Source organism: Marmota monax, unplaced genomic scaffold (assembly GCF_021218885.2).
Source record: "Marmota monax isolate L192 unplaced genomic scaffold, Marmota_monax_Labrador192_F-V1.1 WCK01_AAM20220418_F8-fsc00029, whole genome shotgun sequence".
Taxonomy (NCBI): Eukaryota; Metazoa; Chordata; class Mammalia; order Rodentia; family Sciuridae; genus Marmota; species Marmota monax.
In genome coordinates, this window is record NW_026693024.1 from 11,444,017 (window position 1) to 11,458,102 (window position 14,086).

Sequence of the window (14,086 nt, forward strand, 5' to 3'; positions counted from 1 at the left end):
GGAAGACAGAAGAGCCTACGTCTGTGATGATATCATTGAGACAGGGTACTAGCCTGAGCTGCCTACTCAAGACTTAAAAAAGAAAATAAAAGCAGGTTGAGATCTAATTCACATATTATAGAAGTCATTCACTTAAAATATATAACTCAATGGCTGACCTGTGCCAAGACTTTTTATTATGTGTGAAAAATAAACCCCTATTTAAGTTACTTTTGGCTGAGGCTTTTAATATTTCAATCACCAAAGCATTCCTAAATTACACCTCAGGGCTCTTCTTATCCCTCAATCTATTTGACTTCTTAGAGTATTGGTCCCCTCATTGCTCCCAACACTTTACCTAGGTCCATGCAAGTGAGACCACAAACACACGTTTTTACCACACGAACAAAATAATGAGCATTTTGTCACAGAGATCCGAATGTGGTGACCTTCCATGATACCACAAGACCCAACCCCTTTCCTTTCTCCGGCGTTCTTCACCAGAAGTCACAGTTGTCAGGAATTTGTGTGTATCTTCCAGGCCTTTAAAAATATTTTTCTAAAAAATCTACTGTGTATTAAAAAGTACTTCTTTGTGGGTTTTCACATAATCATTTTAATCTACAAATGAGGAGAATTTCATCTCATTTCTCTAACATGTCCATTTCTTTGGTTTCTGCCCAAATACTCTAGTCAGGAGCTCCAGGGCAAGACTGACCAGCACAGGGACATGGCTCACCTGGGCTCAAGGCCAGCTTTCCTGGCCCTACTTCTGCTGAATCATACAGCTTTTCTCAGACTAGGAAAGTTTCTTTTTATTCCTATTTTCTGAGAATTTTTCTTTAAATCATGAATAGGTGCTGAATTTTATTAAGTCGCACTGATACATCTTTCTTTTATATTATTGTACAAGGCCTACTTATTTATTAATAAGAACAATCTGAAAATATAGTTTCCTTATTCATGTAATGTTTTGTACAATGATATTTTTTTAATTATTTTTTATTTATATATGACAGAGGAATGCATCAGAATTCTTTGTGTGTGTGTCTTCATACATGTACTTTGGATAATGATGTCCATCATATTCCACCCTCATTTCTACCCCCTGCCTCCTCCCTTCCCCTCCCACCCCTCTGCCCTATCTAGAGTTGGTCTATTCCTCCCAGCTCCCCCTCCCTACCCCACTATAGGATAATGATATTTTAAAATATTTGTTAAGAATTTAAATTTTAGATCGTCCTACTTCTGGGGACATGGTAATCAGTCTCATCCTGGTGGAAGCCCACTGCCATGTCGTAAGAGGCCCACGTGAAGAGGAATGGAGGCCTCATCAACCAGTACAAACTCACCAACCCCGTGAGTGTCATGGGTCAAGTCGTGTCCTTCAAACATTCCTAGGTTGAAGACTGAATCCCCAGAACCTCAGTGTAACAATATTTGAATATAGTTACAGTCTTTATAGAGGAAATAAAGTTAAAATGAAGTCATTAGGTTGGTTCCTAATCCAGTATAACCAGTGCCCTTATACAAAGGGGAAACTTGGACGCAGAGATAGGGATAGGGAGATGATGCTGCCAAGGAACACAGAAACAAGACGGCCTCCGAGAGCCGGGAGAGAGGCCTGGGACAGATCCTTCCCTCCCGGCCTTCAGAAGGGACCACTCCAGCAACACTCTGACTTTAGACTTTCAGGCTCCAGAATGGTAAGAAAATTAATGTGTTGTTTAAGGCCATCCAGTCTGTGATTTTGTTACAGTAGTCCTTTATGGTATGGAAGGAATTGTGTCCCCACCTCCCCCAAAATTCACATGTTGAAGTCTTCACCCCCTAGCCCCTCAGACTGTGTCTGTATTTGGAGCTAGGGTCTTTAAAGAGGTATTTAAATGAGATTCTTAGGAAGGGCCATTAATCTGATCTGACTGGTGTCCTTATAAAAAGAGGAGGTTATGACTTAGACACACACAGAGGGAAAAACCTCCGAAGACACAGAAAGATAGCCATCTGCAAGTCAAGGAGAAAGACCTCAGAAGAATCCAACCCTGCCAGCACCTTGATCTCAGACTTCCAGCCTCTACAACTACGAAGAAATAAATGGAAACAAATTTGTCTTATTTGGCTGGGCATGGTGATTCCCACCTATAATCCCACCTAACTGGGAGGCTGAGGCAAGAGGACTGAAAGTTTGAGGCCAGCCTGGGCAACTCAATAAGACCCTGGCTCCAAATAAAATTTAAAATAGAGCTGAGAGTATAGCTCAGTGGTAGAAGCCCTGCATTGGATCCCTAGTACTAAAAAACAATAAAATTCTGTTTTTCAAGCCACTCAGACTGGCACGGAGCCCTAGCAGACTAATATAGTGAGCCTCACTGAGAGTTGATCATCCAGCTCCAGTCAAGCCTTCAGAAGACTGCAAGCTTGGTCAATATCCCCGTGCCAATTCCTGAGAAGCCCCAAGCCATAACTACCCAGTCAAGTCACCTCTAGAATCTTAACCCACAGAAACTGTGTAAATTAATAAATATTTGTTCTTATTTTAAATCGCTAAGTTTTATGGTATTATATTATGCACTAACAGATAAATACAACAGATTAAAAAAAATAATTAACAATATTTAATGCTATTTAACTGGCATGCTCAGGAAAATATCCTATGCCATTCTGAAGTCAATTTCACACTGAAATACCACCTTACGTTGAAGCCTATTGTTTTAAAAATAATACTAAGTTCTACTCTGTATTCAACTTAATTTTTTTTATTATGGTGCTGGGATTGAACCCAGGACAGTCACGGCACATGCGAGGTAAGTGCTCTACCACTGAGCAATACCATCTGTCATCAACTGATGAAATAAACACCATTCATTACTTTTAGGTTGAGTCTAAATGTATTATTCATAAAGAGCAGAGCACTTCATGCTTTTCATTTATCAGTATATCTGGAAAAATCAGAAAATTAAAGAAATGTATAATAGACTCCACAAAATATTCCCTTTGTCCAGAATAGCATCGCTCACTAGTCAAACAAGCATGGGATCTGAACTAGACCGCTCTTGGTGCTTGTTGGCAATCTCAAGCAAGCAAAGGAGAGCAAGACCAGAGCTGCACACGTAAGAATGGCACATACCTCTTGATGGCCACCAGCTCCCCAGACTCGTTACTCTTGCCCATCAGCACACTCCCGTAGGTGCCGTCCCCCAGCTGTCTCATGGTCGTGTATCGGTTCATCTTGGAAAAATTATGCAGCAGACGTTGTGGACTGAAATGACTTCCTTGTTGAATATCAATTTAAACACTTCTTTATCTTTACTCGCTTTTGCCCTCACTCTGTTGTTGTTACAGTGGTGACAGGTTTGTCATCCTTAGATTTAGGCTCTGCCTCAGGATTATGTAGGTTCATGAGACGCAGCAATAAGGAATCTGGCAAAGAAACACTGCTTCCATTCTTATGAACACCCTATAAAAAACAAGAGGAAAATGCGTTTTAACTCAAGTGTCTCTGCAAAACATGTACTGCAACCTGGAGCACAGAGAGAAATCATCAATAATGACAGTACCATTCGTCAGCAAGTCATTTGTGTTATGTGGAAGGAAGATCACTGGCAACATCCATTCGTTGAATGCTTCATTCACTGTGCTATTTATCTTATGATTGTGCAATATTGGTTAATGATTTATTTGATTCCTTTTTATTGGATATAACCTATCTTATTCTCCAAATAAGATCCTGAAAAATGTGACATATAAACAGTATCAAGGGCTGGGGATAGAGCACAGTTGGTAGAGTGCTTGCCTCACATGCACGAGACCCTGGGGGTTCGATCCTCAGCACCACAAAAAAAAAAAAAAAAAAAAAAAAAAAAGAAAAGAAAAAGAAAGAAAAAAGAAAAAAAATATCTATTTTTGAATTAATTTTTGCATCATTTTAAATTTAGCATAATAAATTTAAAATTATACCCTTTGTAAAAATATTCCCAGATGATCAGCTACCCCAATTAGGTAAGGTAAAATATAACTAACCCTCTCCCCCACAAAGCAAACTTGTTTTACATGAAGAAAAGAACATTATTAAAGAACTTCATATTTCATTAAGGTAAAATGCCACTTTTACATTAAACCAAGAAAAAATTATGTGCTAATTAGGAATTCGTATCACACTTGATTCATATCAAGAAATGAGAAATAGAAAACTGAGGTTTGAATCTCAGCCAGCTTTCAAATCCCTGCATCACGGGCAAAACTTTCAATCTACTGGACTTGAATTTACGTAACTATGCAACAAGGTCATTTCAACACTAAAAGACCCCGTGAAACTATAAATATGTATTTTCTAAACACTTTGAGCCACCCCCTCAAACTCAGAGTAGAACAAAAGCTTAGTAAATCAGCTTTCTTTTTTTTTTTTAAACCATTATTTCATTATTACAATGACACTTTGCTCCAGTGACACACGTGAGTGGCCCTTAGATGGCAAGAGCCAGGTAAAAATGATTTGCTTATTTTATTGCTTGTGAACTGTGATCAACAATGAAGTCAGCAGAGCTATAGGCTATATCACTTCTTATTTTTTTATATAATTTTCTCCTATTTTCCAGACCTTTAATTTAACTTTAAAAACCCTTTTATTTGGAAATAAGTTCAAGTTTACAGATAAGGTGAAAGAAAGAACAATACAAAGAGTCTAGATTTACCCATTATGAACGTTTTGTCCCATTTCCCTTATTATTTGAGCACCTTGCAACCTTTTTTTTCCTGAACCATTTAAGTTTAACTTGCATGCATCATGACCCTGTACCCCTACTAAAGATGAACACAACACTTACATAAATCAATCCTACTCCAGTTTTCTCAGTTGATTCAATCATACTCTTTATAGCACTGTCCCCCTCTAGTTCAGGATAGAATCTATGATCAGTTTTTACATTTCATTGTCATCTGGCTATAAAGTTTTGTGGGGGAGGGGGTTAGTTATATAATTGCATGATTTATTTGTCTCCAAGTTAGGAAATTTTGTGTGTACATTGATCAATTGTTTGGTGGCTATAAAGTCTGATAGTGCATGACCAATTACAAAAGTAGAACATAAAACAGTACCAATCTTAAGTGCAAGGAAATTGTATTTGATTTTTCATTATAATTTGAATGACAGAAATTTACTTTTAAAATATTTTTGAGAGTAAATAAATTTGGAAAGAACTTCTTTATACATCTTTTTGAATTTCAAAAATAAGAAATTTATTATTAAAAGAACAAGGGACAGGGTCTAGATTCAAACCAGGTATCCTGCAAGTGCAAGCTTCCTTGAAGATGGATCCGGAGAGTGAATTTGGAACAGTCCTTTGGACAGCACTTTACCAAATGTAAAGCTTCCACTTCCTGGTTTATTTTCCAGTTTGTATCCTACCATCAGGAATGTCATTATCCGACTGAGCAGGAAAGAATCATGAAAGATTTTGGGCTGGAAGAGTTTGGAATTTTGAATGTTTTGGGGATTTGGGAATATTTACATCTTCATAATGAAATATCTTGGGAATGGGACCCAAGTCTAAACAAAAAATTCACTTATGTTCCCTATGCAGAGCCAGAAGGTAATTATATGCCATTTCAGGGTGCTTGTATCTTGACTATGACTAGTAACGTGTCGTCAAGTGTGGAATTTTCGACTTGCGTTGTTAATACTCAAAATGTGCTTCAGGTTTTGGAGCATTCTGGATTTGGGGTTTTTAGATTAGCAATGCTCAACCTGTATTTATGAAGCAGTTAGCACAGTATTGACATACACTATCCAGTAAAGACTCATGAACCCTATGTGAAACTCCTAGGGGAGGTGTGTTTTGGAATCCAGAAGTTTCCATATTTCATAAAAGTAATATAGTACATATACCAGTGTTGTGATATATTTTCAAGCCATATCTTAATATACCTGAAAAAACTACATGAAAAGAATACTAAATAAAATAGGTAAAGACTATAAATGGCCTCATGCCATTTAGTCTTGCTTTCTTATGAATGAATTTACTCAATTTTATTTTATTATTTTTTAGTTGTAGATGGACATAATATCTTTATTTTATTTATTTATTCTTATGTGGTGCTTAGAACCCAGTGCCTCACACATGCTAGGCAAGTGTTCTACCACTGAGCTATAAAACCCCAGCCCCTATACAATTTTATTTTAAACATTTTAATTTTCAGAGTTTTGTGGATTTCAAAATCACAGATAAGAAATTATAGATCTGTACATATTAGAAGGTAGAGGTATCTTTCAGGTTTTACTAGGTCCTAATTTTATTACTTCCTTAAACAAAGCACACACCTAGTATCTACCTCACTGCAATAACTAATCAGTTTTCTCCCACTGTTTGATTTTAGTTCTTCATTTTAAGGAAATATTTTTCAATACATTCCTATTTATCATTCTTGTTTTGTGTTTAGAAATCTCTCATTCTTTTTTTAAAATTCTTTGCTTTGTTAAAAATTACTTGTATTCCTCATTGAATTTTAAAATTTATGCTCTTTATCCATTTTATTTTAATTATGATTATTAGTGCATACTAATTGTGGCATTTTCATACATGCATATAACATACTTTTATTCTACTGAAATCTCTTGTTCTAAGACTTTGTGCTTAGTTGCACATGGTTAATATCAAAATATAAGCACCATTAAAAGGAATCACTGATTTTACAATGCCTTTTATAATTTGGTACTTCATTTAAAGATTATTTTTTCTCTCACTATGGCACTTTCATTTCAACAAAATAAAATTAGAGAAATTGCTTCTCTATTACATGTGGGAATTTAGATGCAATAAGGATATGTTGTAGTTGTCAAAATACCTAAAGATTTCGAACTCAAGCTTTCTGGAGAAAGATACACATGTACAGAGAAGTAAAACAATACTGTTTTTCCTGTTCACAGGAAATTGATGGAAGAATTCTGTGGGGCCTTTAAATGGCAGAGAGTTTGTATTAATTTAATAAGTATCCTACTTCACATAGAGAATAATCTCTTCAAAGGTACATGGAAAATAATTTAAGCTATGCTAACTCTGAAACCAGGATCTTAGAAAAACAAAACAAAACAATGAAAACAAAACCACAACAGTAGATTCCATTCCTATGTAAGGGTTACTTCATTTTTCTTAACTTAAGCCTAAACTAAATATCATAACAAATGCCAGCAATAGTTTGCTATTTGCCTTTGAAAAAGCAAAGTTTTTATAAGTGGCCTTTATTTATACATAGACACTGATTCAAAATATTAAGTTGTTAATATGGAAAAAGGTAAAAATCTTTGTACGTTATTCCAAACTAAAACACATGTTTTTCTTAATTTTCCCTGTATTTATGAAGCAGTTAGAGCAGTATTGACATACACTATCCAGTAAAGACTCATGAACCCTATGTGAAACTTTTGGGGGAGATGTAAATGTATTATGTGCTATGATTTAACAAAACCTGTATTAAAACTTATTTCTTATCATTTGAGAGTTTGTTAAATCAGCATTTTGCAGATTATCACCAGCACATTAGATTGCTAACCACTCTTGCTAAGGTGACATACACCTGTACCTTTTGTAGAAATGTGCTCTTTGTAGGTTTACTGGTCCTTTCTGGTTAGATAGCAATATAGAGAATATATATCATATTCCTCATGTCAGTAATATGGTGAAATAAAACCATGGAAGGATAAATGACCTGTCTATGATCAATCAGAGAATCATTGATGGAGTTGGCTTAATTCTTGCATTAGATTTGAAGCCGTTTTTTTTTTTTTAAAGTCTAGTCACCAATTAAAACAACTGGTTCTTATGCAGTTATGATCACTGATGCAGCGGAAGGAACCAAACCATCCATGCTCTAAAACCCCACAACTTAACATTAAAATTCCTAACCCAGCTCCTCACCCTGAACCACCACCATACTGCTGGCTGGTGGGCAAGCGCAAGAGGTACGACTCCCTACCCTGAAACCTGGGGCTGTACCTGGGTCTTCCAGATACCTGGAAAGACACTGAAAAATCCCAGAAACAATAAAGGGAAAGTGTGAGATGTTAGAACTTGGAAGGTTAAGGGAGAAGGAGTCATGTAGAACTCCCCTCATAAAAATAATTCAGAACTGAAGCCGAATGATGGCATCACCTCTTTTTTTAACCAAATGATTTTCATGATAATGCTTACTCAAGTAAGGTCCTGAGAGGCGGAAAGTAACTAGGCAATTCTGGGAGAGGACATGCTGCTTGAAAAGGAATGGAAGAGGAGCTACTCCCAGAAGATGATTATGGTGGACACCAAGGCAGGGTGGGGGTTGTTATTTAGGAAGTGGAAACAAGTGCAGAGGTAAGAGGGCCACCAGAAACAATCAGCATGTGCCCAACAATCTGAAGAAAAGGAATTAACTGCCTCTCTCTTTCACCCAGTGAGAGCATCAATCACCATCACCACCACTACCTTGAGGTGAGAGGGTGACCCTAAATCTGCACCAGTACATCAGTAAACAGAACACTGAGTCACTGATGACTTTCTGCATTGGCCTGGAAGCCCCACCATTTTGGGAGGGGCTGTTAGGGAAACTTCATCCTGCCTACCTAACCGACTTGCAGATAAACACGGTTTATCTGAAGTAACGAAGGTTACTTCAACTGAGGAGAGCTATAGGTCAGAGAATACTTAAGAATTAGGGAAGAATAAATATGGAACCCAACTGTTTCCCAGCTTCTTTCTTTTGAGGGGTGAGTGGGGAACATTATGGATATGACATGGATTTTTATTTATTTGTTTGTTTTTGCAGTGCTAGGGATTGAAACCAGGGCTTTATGCATGCTAGGCAAGCACACTACCACTGAGTCACATCCCTAGCCCTGTCACATCGATTTTCTAAAATGTTTTGATTTGTAGGTCTGGAAGAATCTGCCCAGTTTAAACCCTACCTAACCTTTAAAAACAAATTCGTATACTGTGCTCTCAAACATAAACTCTAGAAAGGCATCTGCTGAGCCATTATAATCAACAAATAAACAGCTCTTTGGGGTAAGAAGCCGATTACTTCAGCTTTCCTTTCAATCCTCTGAAATATAGGGACAATGGCCTCGTGTTAAGAGGCATGGACATAGCCAAGCACTGTGCTGCATGCCTGTAATCCCAGCTACTGAGAAGGCTAAGGTGGGAGGATTACAAGCAGAGGTCAGTCTGGGCAATTTACTGAGAGCGCCATCTCAAAAAAAGCCAGCAGGAAGGGCGGGGCATGGATATAAAGGCAGTTTAAAAAATAAATATTTCCATGTATTTACTCACTGATAGCACATATACAACTGCTTTTATCAGTGCAGTATTGCAAGGTCCTAAGCACATTACTAGTTAAAACTAGTATATGTAACTAGTATATATAACTCAAAACAGACGCCTGTGGTTCTCCACTTCACACATAATACTGCTCTACAAGTTACATCTATTCTTCTTTGTTGAGCAATGGAAAGCTAGTTCTGCAAAATAAGGATGTACTAACATGATTGCTTATGTACTTGAATATCTGAAATATATATGCAAAAAAAACTAAGAAAATGTAATACAACTATTATCCTCAATTAAGTTAACAGAATTGTTAGCAACTCAGAATTTTCTACAAGAGAGCTACAATATTTATAGACTTTTCTACAAGTTAAACGCTTGTGATTTTTTTTAAAAAGACACTTATTTAAAGAGTCTCAATAATAGACTTTCACTAGTAAATACCCTCATAATTTACCCCTTATTCTAGTTTTCTTATTTTTATCTAAGTGTACAATTACAGTTTAAGTGCACAATTACTGTGAACTTGGCCTTTATTCTCAACAGCTTTGTCCAGCAAATAAGGGATTAGATAAGATTAAAGAAGATCAGCACAGAGGGCAAATGGAGGTTAACACCTGTGTCTGCTAATCACAAAATAGACAAGGTTTAGAAGTGTTCAACTTGTCATGGAAAACATATTATCATGGTATCATTTCAATACTGGCATTAATGTTGTAAAACAGAACTGGAATTAGCATTTTTAAAAAGACCAACTTTGTTAATGAGCAAAAAAGATGTCAAATTAACTACCTTATAAGTTTAAGAAATTCGATGATGGGTTATTATAATGGGAAACAAAGACTCTGTCCTAAAAAAAATAAAAGCACAGTGTTCTGTGTGAACATTTACAAATTATTTAAAAACTAAAAGAAACAAACCCACACCTAGCAAGAGATCAAGCATCCTGCCCAAAGCCAGCTGTCTGTGGCCTTAGTGAAGGTGGCCTCCTTCAGGTGAAGCTTCTCCTTCCCCCACCGCGATTTTGACTCAAGGGGTTGGATCTTTTTCTGGTCAAAATTAGTCTGATAACTTCCAGTTCCCTCTATGAGAATTCCGTTATCATTAGAATAAATGCTCATTTTAAAAGATTAAACACAACTACATAAATCTCTTTGTAGAGTTGTAACTATAACCACTAAAACCGCCCCCGGACCCTCAACTCTTGCCTGCCCCTAAATTAAAATGTCTTATTTGCAGTATTGGGACAGTTTTGCTCTGATCTTTCTCCGCAAACCAGAGCCCTTAAAGGCTCCTGAGGCCGGTGTCACGCGGTTTGCAGCGAGGGCGTCGTCCAGACAGCCGCGGGCGGGGGCTCCCCGGGCACCCGCACCTGCTCCAGGACCCTCCCAGAGGAGGGTTTGGCGGGACGCCCCCCAGGGTCTCCGGGTGCCAGGATTCCGCTTTTACCAGCACGTCATTTAGGATGCACCGGCGAGGGCCGGATTTGGACCCCGTTTCTTTCTTCTCCCTCCTTTTAAATTTTGTAACCGCTCTGAACAAATCACTTTGGCTTCCTTCCCGAGGCGCAGTCCCGCCCCTCACTCCCAAAGGTAGTGTCCCCTCCATCCCAAGGCTGCAGGGCAGAGAAGGAAATGGGGTTCTGGAGAAGTTCGGGTCGGGGGTCTCTTACACTGAGGACAGCCCACCGTAATCCTCCACTCCGCACCGTCCCCCGCAGCGTAGACGGCGGGAAAGTGGTCCCGGGGGCCTGGGAAGCCTTGCTTGCCACCCGCGCCGGCGGACCCTCCCCGGCCGCTCCGCCCTCCCGGGACCCTCCTCCCGCCACTCCTTCCCCTACCGGCGTCCAGGTCCGGTCCCTCGGCAGAGATTGGCCCCGATAGGACTGGGCGCCGACGGGGCATGCCGGGCGGCCGCGCAGGACAAGCTTGGGCTGGGTTGGATAGAGGATGGTGGCCCCACAGCCCGCTAGGGATTACCCGCCCGCGCCGGCCGCTTACCTCTTTCGCTCTCCTGTGAAGCTCTGGCGTCCTGTGTGTTTCATCTCCTAGGAAACCGCGGGGGCACGGCAGCCCGCGCACAGCCGGCCGCTTACACCCCGCCCACAGAGGGTGTGTCCCATCAGGGTAAGCCCCGCCCTGTCAGAGCAAGCCCCGCCCCAAAATGGGGCGTGGCCCACAGACCACCTGGACCATCCTTTAAGCTTATGTTCTTGTCTGTTTTAAGGGTTTGAAAGAGTTTGCCTTCTCAGCCAGTTCTTTATTAGAGTTTGGTTTTGGTATTGCTCAGATTCATTCTAAAAAGTCTTGATTCTTTAAATCTGGTTCCCAGTCTGGGCAGGGAGAGGGAAGGGCGTATGTTTGCCTCCTACTGTGCTTTATTTGAATACTTTCTGGAGAAACCTGCTCTTGTATTGCAGTTCCTTATATTGGTCAATTTCTCAAGTATATAGTTTCTCCTGGCTTGCATTCTGAGTTTGTTTTCATTTATTCATTTAGAGAACCCACTCAGTACCAATCACAGGATTAGCAGCAATAACAAGGTAAATGGATGAATGTTGAATAAATGATTAAATAGTAACTAGAGTTGTGCAAAGAGAGCACACTGTATTGCTGCAAAAAAAAAAAAATCATATGGGCTGGCAGAAAGGTCCCATGAATCAGAAGCATGGGAGTTGAGACCATGGTGTATTTATTTAGTGATTTTTTTTTTGAAGTATCAGTCTTGGATTTGGCACTAGAATAGTGTCAAGGTAGAGCAGACAGACACACTCTTGACTCTCTCACATCATAGAGTGAAGTAGGCAGGCAAAATAAAAGAACAGGTTCAATCATAGAGACCTCTATGTCCATTTAGTCAGCCTAAGCCTTAATGTGCACGAATGAAAGGAACCAATTTCCCACAGAGAAAAAAGAATTTCCCACAGAAAAAAGAAAAGGGGCTATTGCTACTGATTGGGAAGAAATGACAAGGATCCAACTTACCAGTGGTGATGGAAACAGGACAAAGAGGGACACAATTCAAGGAATATGTCAGAGTTAAAATGGACAGGACCATCTGGCTCAGATGAGTGGTATTCAGTGAGGTTCATGAAAAGCGAGATATATTGAGATATAAATTGACAAAGCTATATTGGAAGAGGAGAAGTTGGGGATGGAGGGCATGAGAAATTACAAGCCCAGTTTTGAAAATGTTGAATTTGAGGAAAACCCATTGGAAGTTACAAAAAAGGTAGTTTAAAATATAAATTTGTAACTTAGGTTCTGTTAGAGGTGGAAATAAAGGTATATGGGGATGCTGTAAACAAAGTCATAAATATGGATGAGATAAATGGCAAGAAGAAAAGAGGGCCAGGATTCTGGAAAATGTCATCTTTTAAAAAGTAGTGAAAGAAAAGTAGGGATGAGAGAGAGAAAGAATGAAAAAGAAAAGTTAGAGAAGTGAAAGGATATATCTGAGACATACGGCATTTCAGAATGAGGAAAAGTAGATTTTTTTAAAAAGACTGAAAGAAATGAGGAAAACAAAAAGAAGATGGATGGTAGACTAGATAATCTAAAGAGCCCTCTGGCTCCATAACAACTAGCTCATACATAAAGCATAATTTTTATCATATTGTTGTGATAGGGAAAAATAGAAAGTCTCTAAATACTCCCAACCCCTTCTACAAGATATATGATACGAATCAGGAGCAATACTTTGTATATAAATGGCAAATGTGGTCTAAAGACAAATCCCATTTCTGCATAGCAACCAGTGGACCAAGTCTTAGGCTAGTAGCTGAGTTAAACAAAAAACTAGAAAATTAATCAGGAGACCTAATTGGAATCATTGCAGCAATCCATTATCTACAATGTCTACTGTGTAAAGTTCAATATTTCTTTGCAGAAGTTTCACGTGTCTTTAGAAAACATCCCACTGAAGGTGTACTATAAAGAACAGCTTTCTCAAGTTACTTCCATTGGGGCTGGGTTATGGATCAGTGGTAAAGTGCTGGTCTCACCTGTGTGCATACTGGCTTCCATCCTCAGCACCACATAAAAATAAATAAAATAAAATAAAATAAAGGTATTGTGTCAATCTACAACCAAGAATTATTTTTTAAAAAGTTACTCCCATTTATGTTTGTGTTTGGTCTATATAGTTAAGGTGAACATATAGTTAGGTACACATTTCTAATTGTATTCAATTTTAAAGCCCTCTCCATTCATGTAGTAGAACAAATATGGTAGGAAGTTTAAAAGAAAAAAAAATTACAGGGAGAGCAATAGCATGTTTCTGCATGAGAAGGCTCAATACCTTAAAGATGCCAATTTACCTGTACTGATCTCTAGATTCAGTCAATTCCAATCAAAATCCCTACAAGGGATTTCCCAAGAATTTATTAAGCTGGTTCAAATACTTAAAGAACACAGGCCCAAGAGGTATTAAACACTCCAGAAAGAATAAACTGGGTGAGTGAATGAGTGGGTAGCCAACCTGCCCTATTGGACATCAGATTTATTGTAAAGAAATAATAGATTATATAGTGTAGATGCAGGGATAGAGAAATTCTCCAAAGGAACAGAACAAAGAGCTCACATATAAACTCAGGCACATAGGGCAATTTGGAGAGGGACTCGAATCTCAAGGGAGAAAATAGACTATTCAACAAATGACAGAATAAGTAACCCATGTAGAAGAACTGGTATATACACACAATAGAGTATTACTTAGACATAAAAAGAGTGACTTTATGACATTTTCCAGTAAATGGATGGATCTGGAAAGTATCATGCAAGTGGAATAAGCCAATCTCAAAAAAACCAAAGGTTGAA

The 14,086-nt window shown here is 38.6% G+C and overlaps 1 protein-coding gene across 4 annotated transcripts in view; it reads right to left on the reverse strand.

The window, feature by feature from the left end:
• Mak (male germ cell associated kinase) overlaps nucleotides 1-11,316 on the reverse strand; it is a 57,581-nt gene extending 46,265 nt beyond the window's left edge. For 3 of the 4 annotated variants that reach the window (XM_046453515.2, XM_046453514.2, XM_046453513.2), the window contains exons 1-2: nucleotides 11,110-11,261; nucleotides 3,107-3,436 (exon numbers count right to left, since the gene is read on the reverse strand). In XM_046453515.2, the coding sequence (XP_046309471.1) occupies nucleotides 3,107-3,207 (101 nt within the window). In that variant the 5' untranslated portion in view covers nucleotides 3,208-3,436; nucleotides 11,110-11,261. The other variant, XM_058582395.1, reaches the window with a different exon arrangement.
• Nucleotides 11,317-14,086: the final 2,770 nt, after the last annotated feature.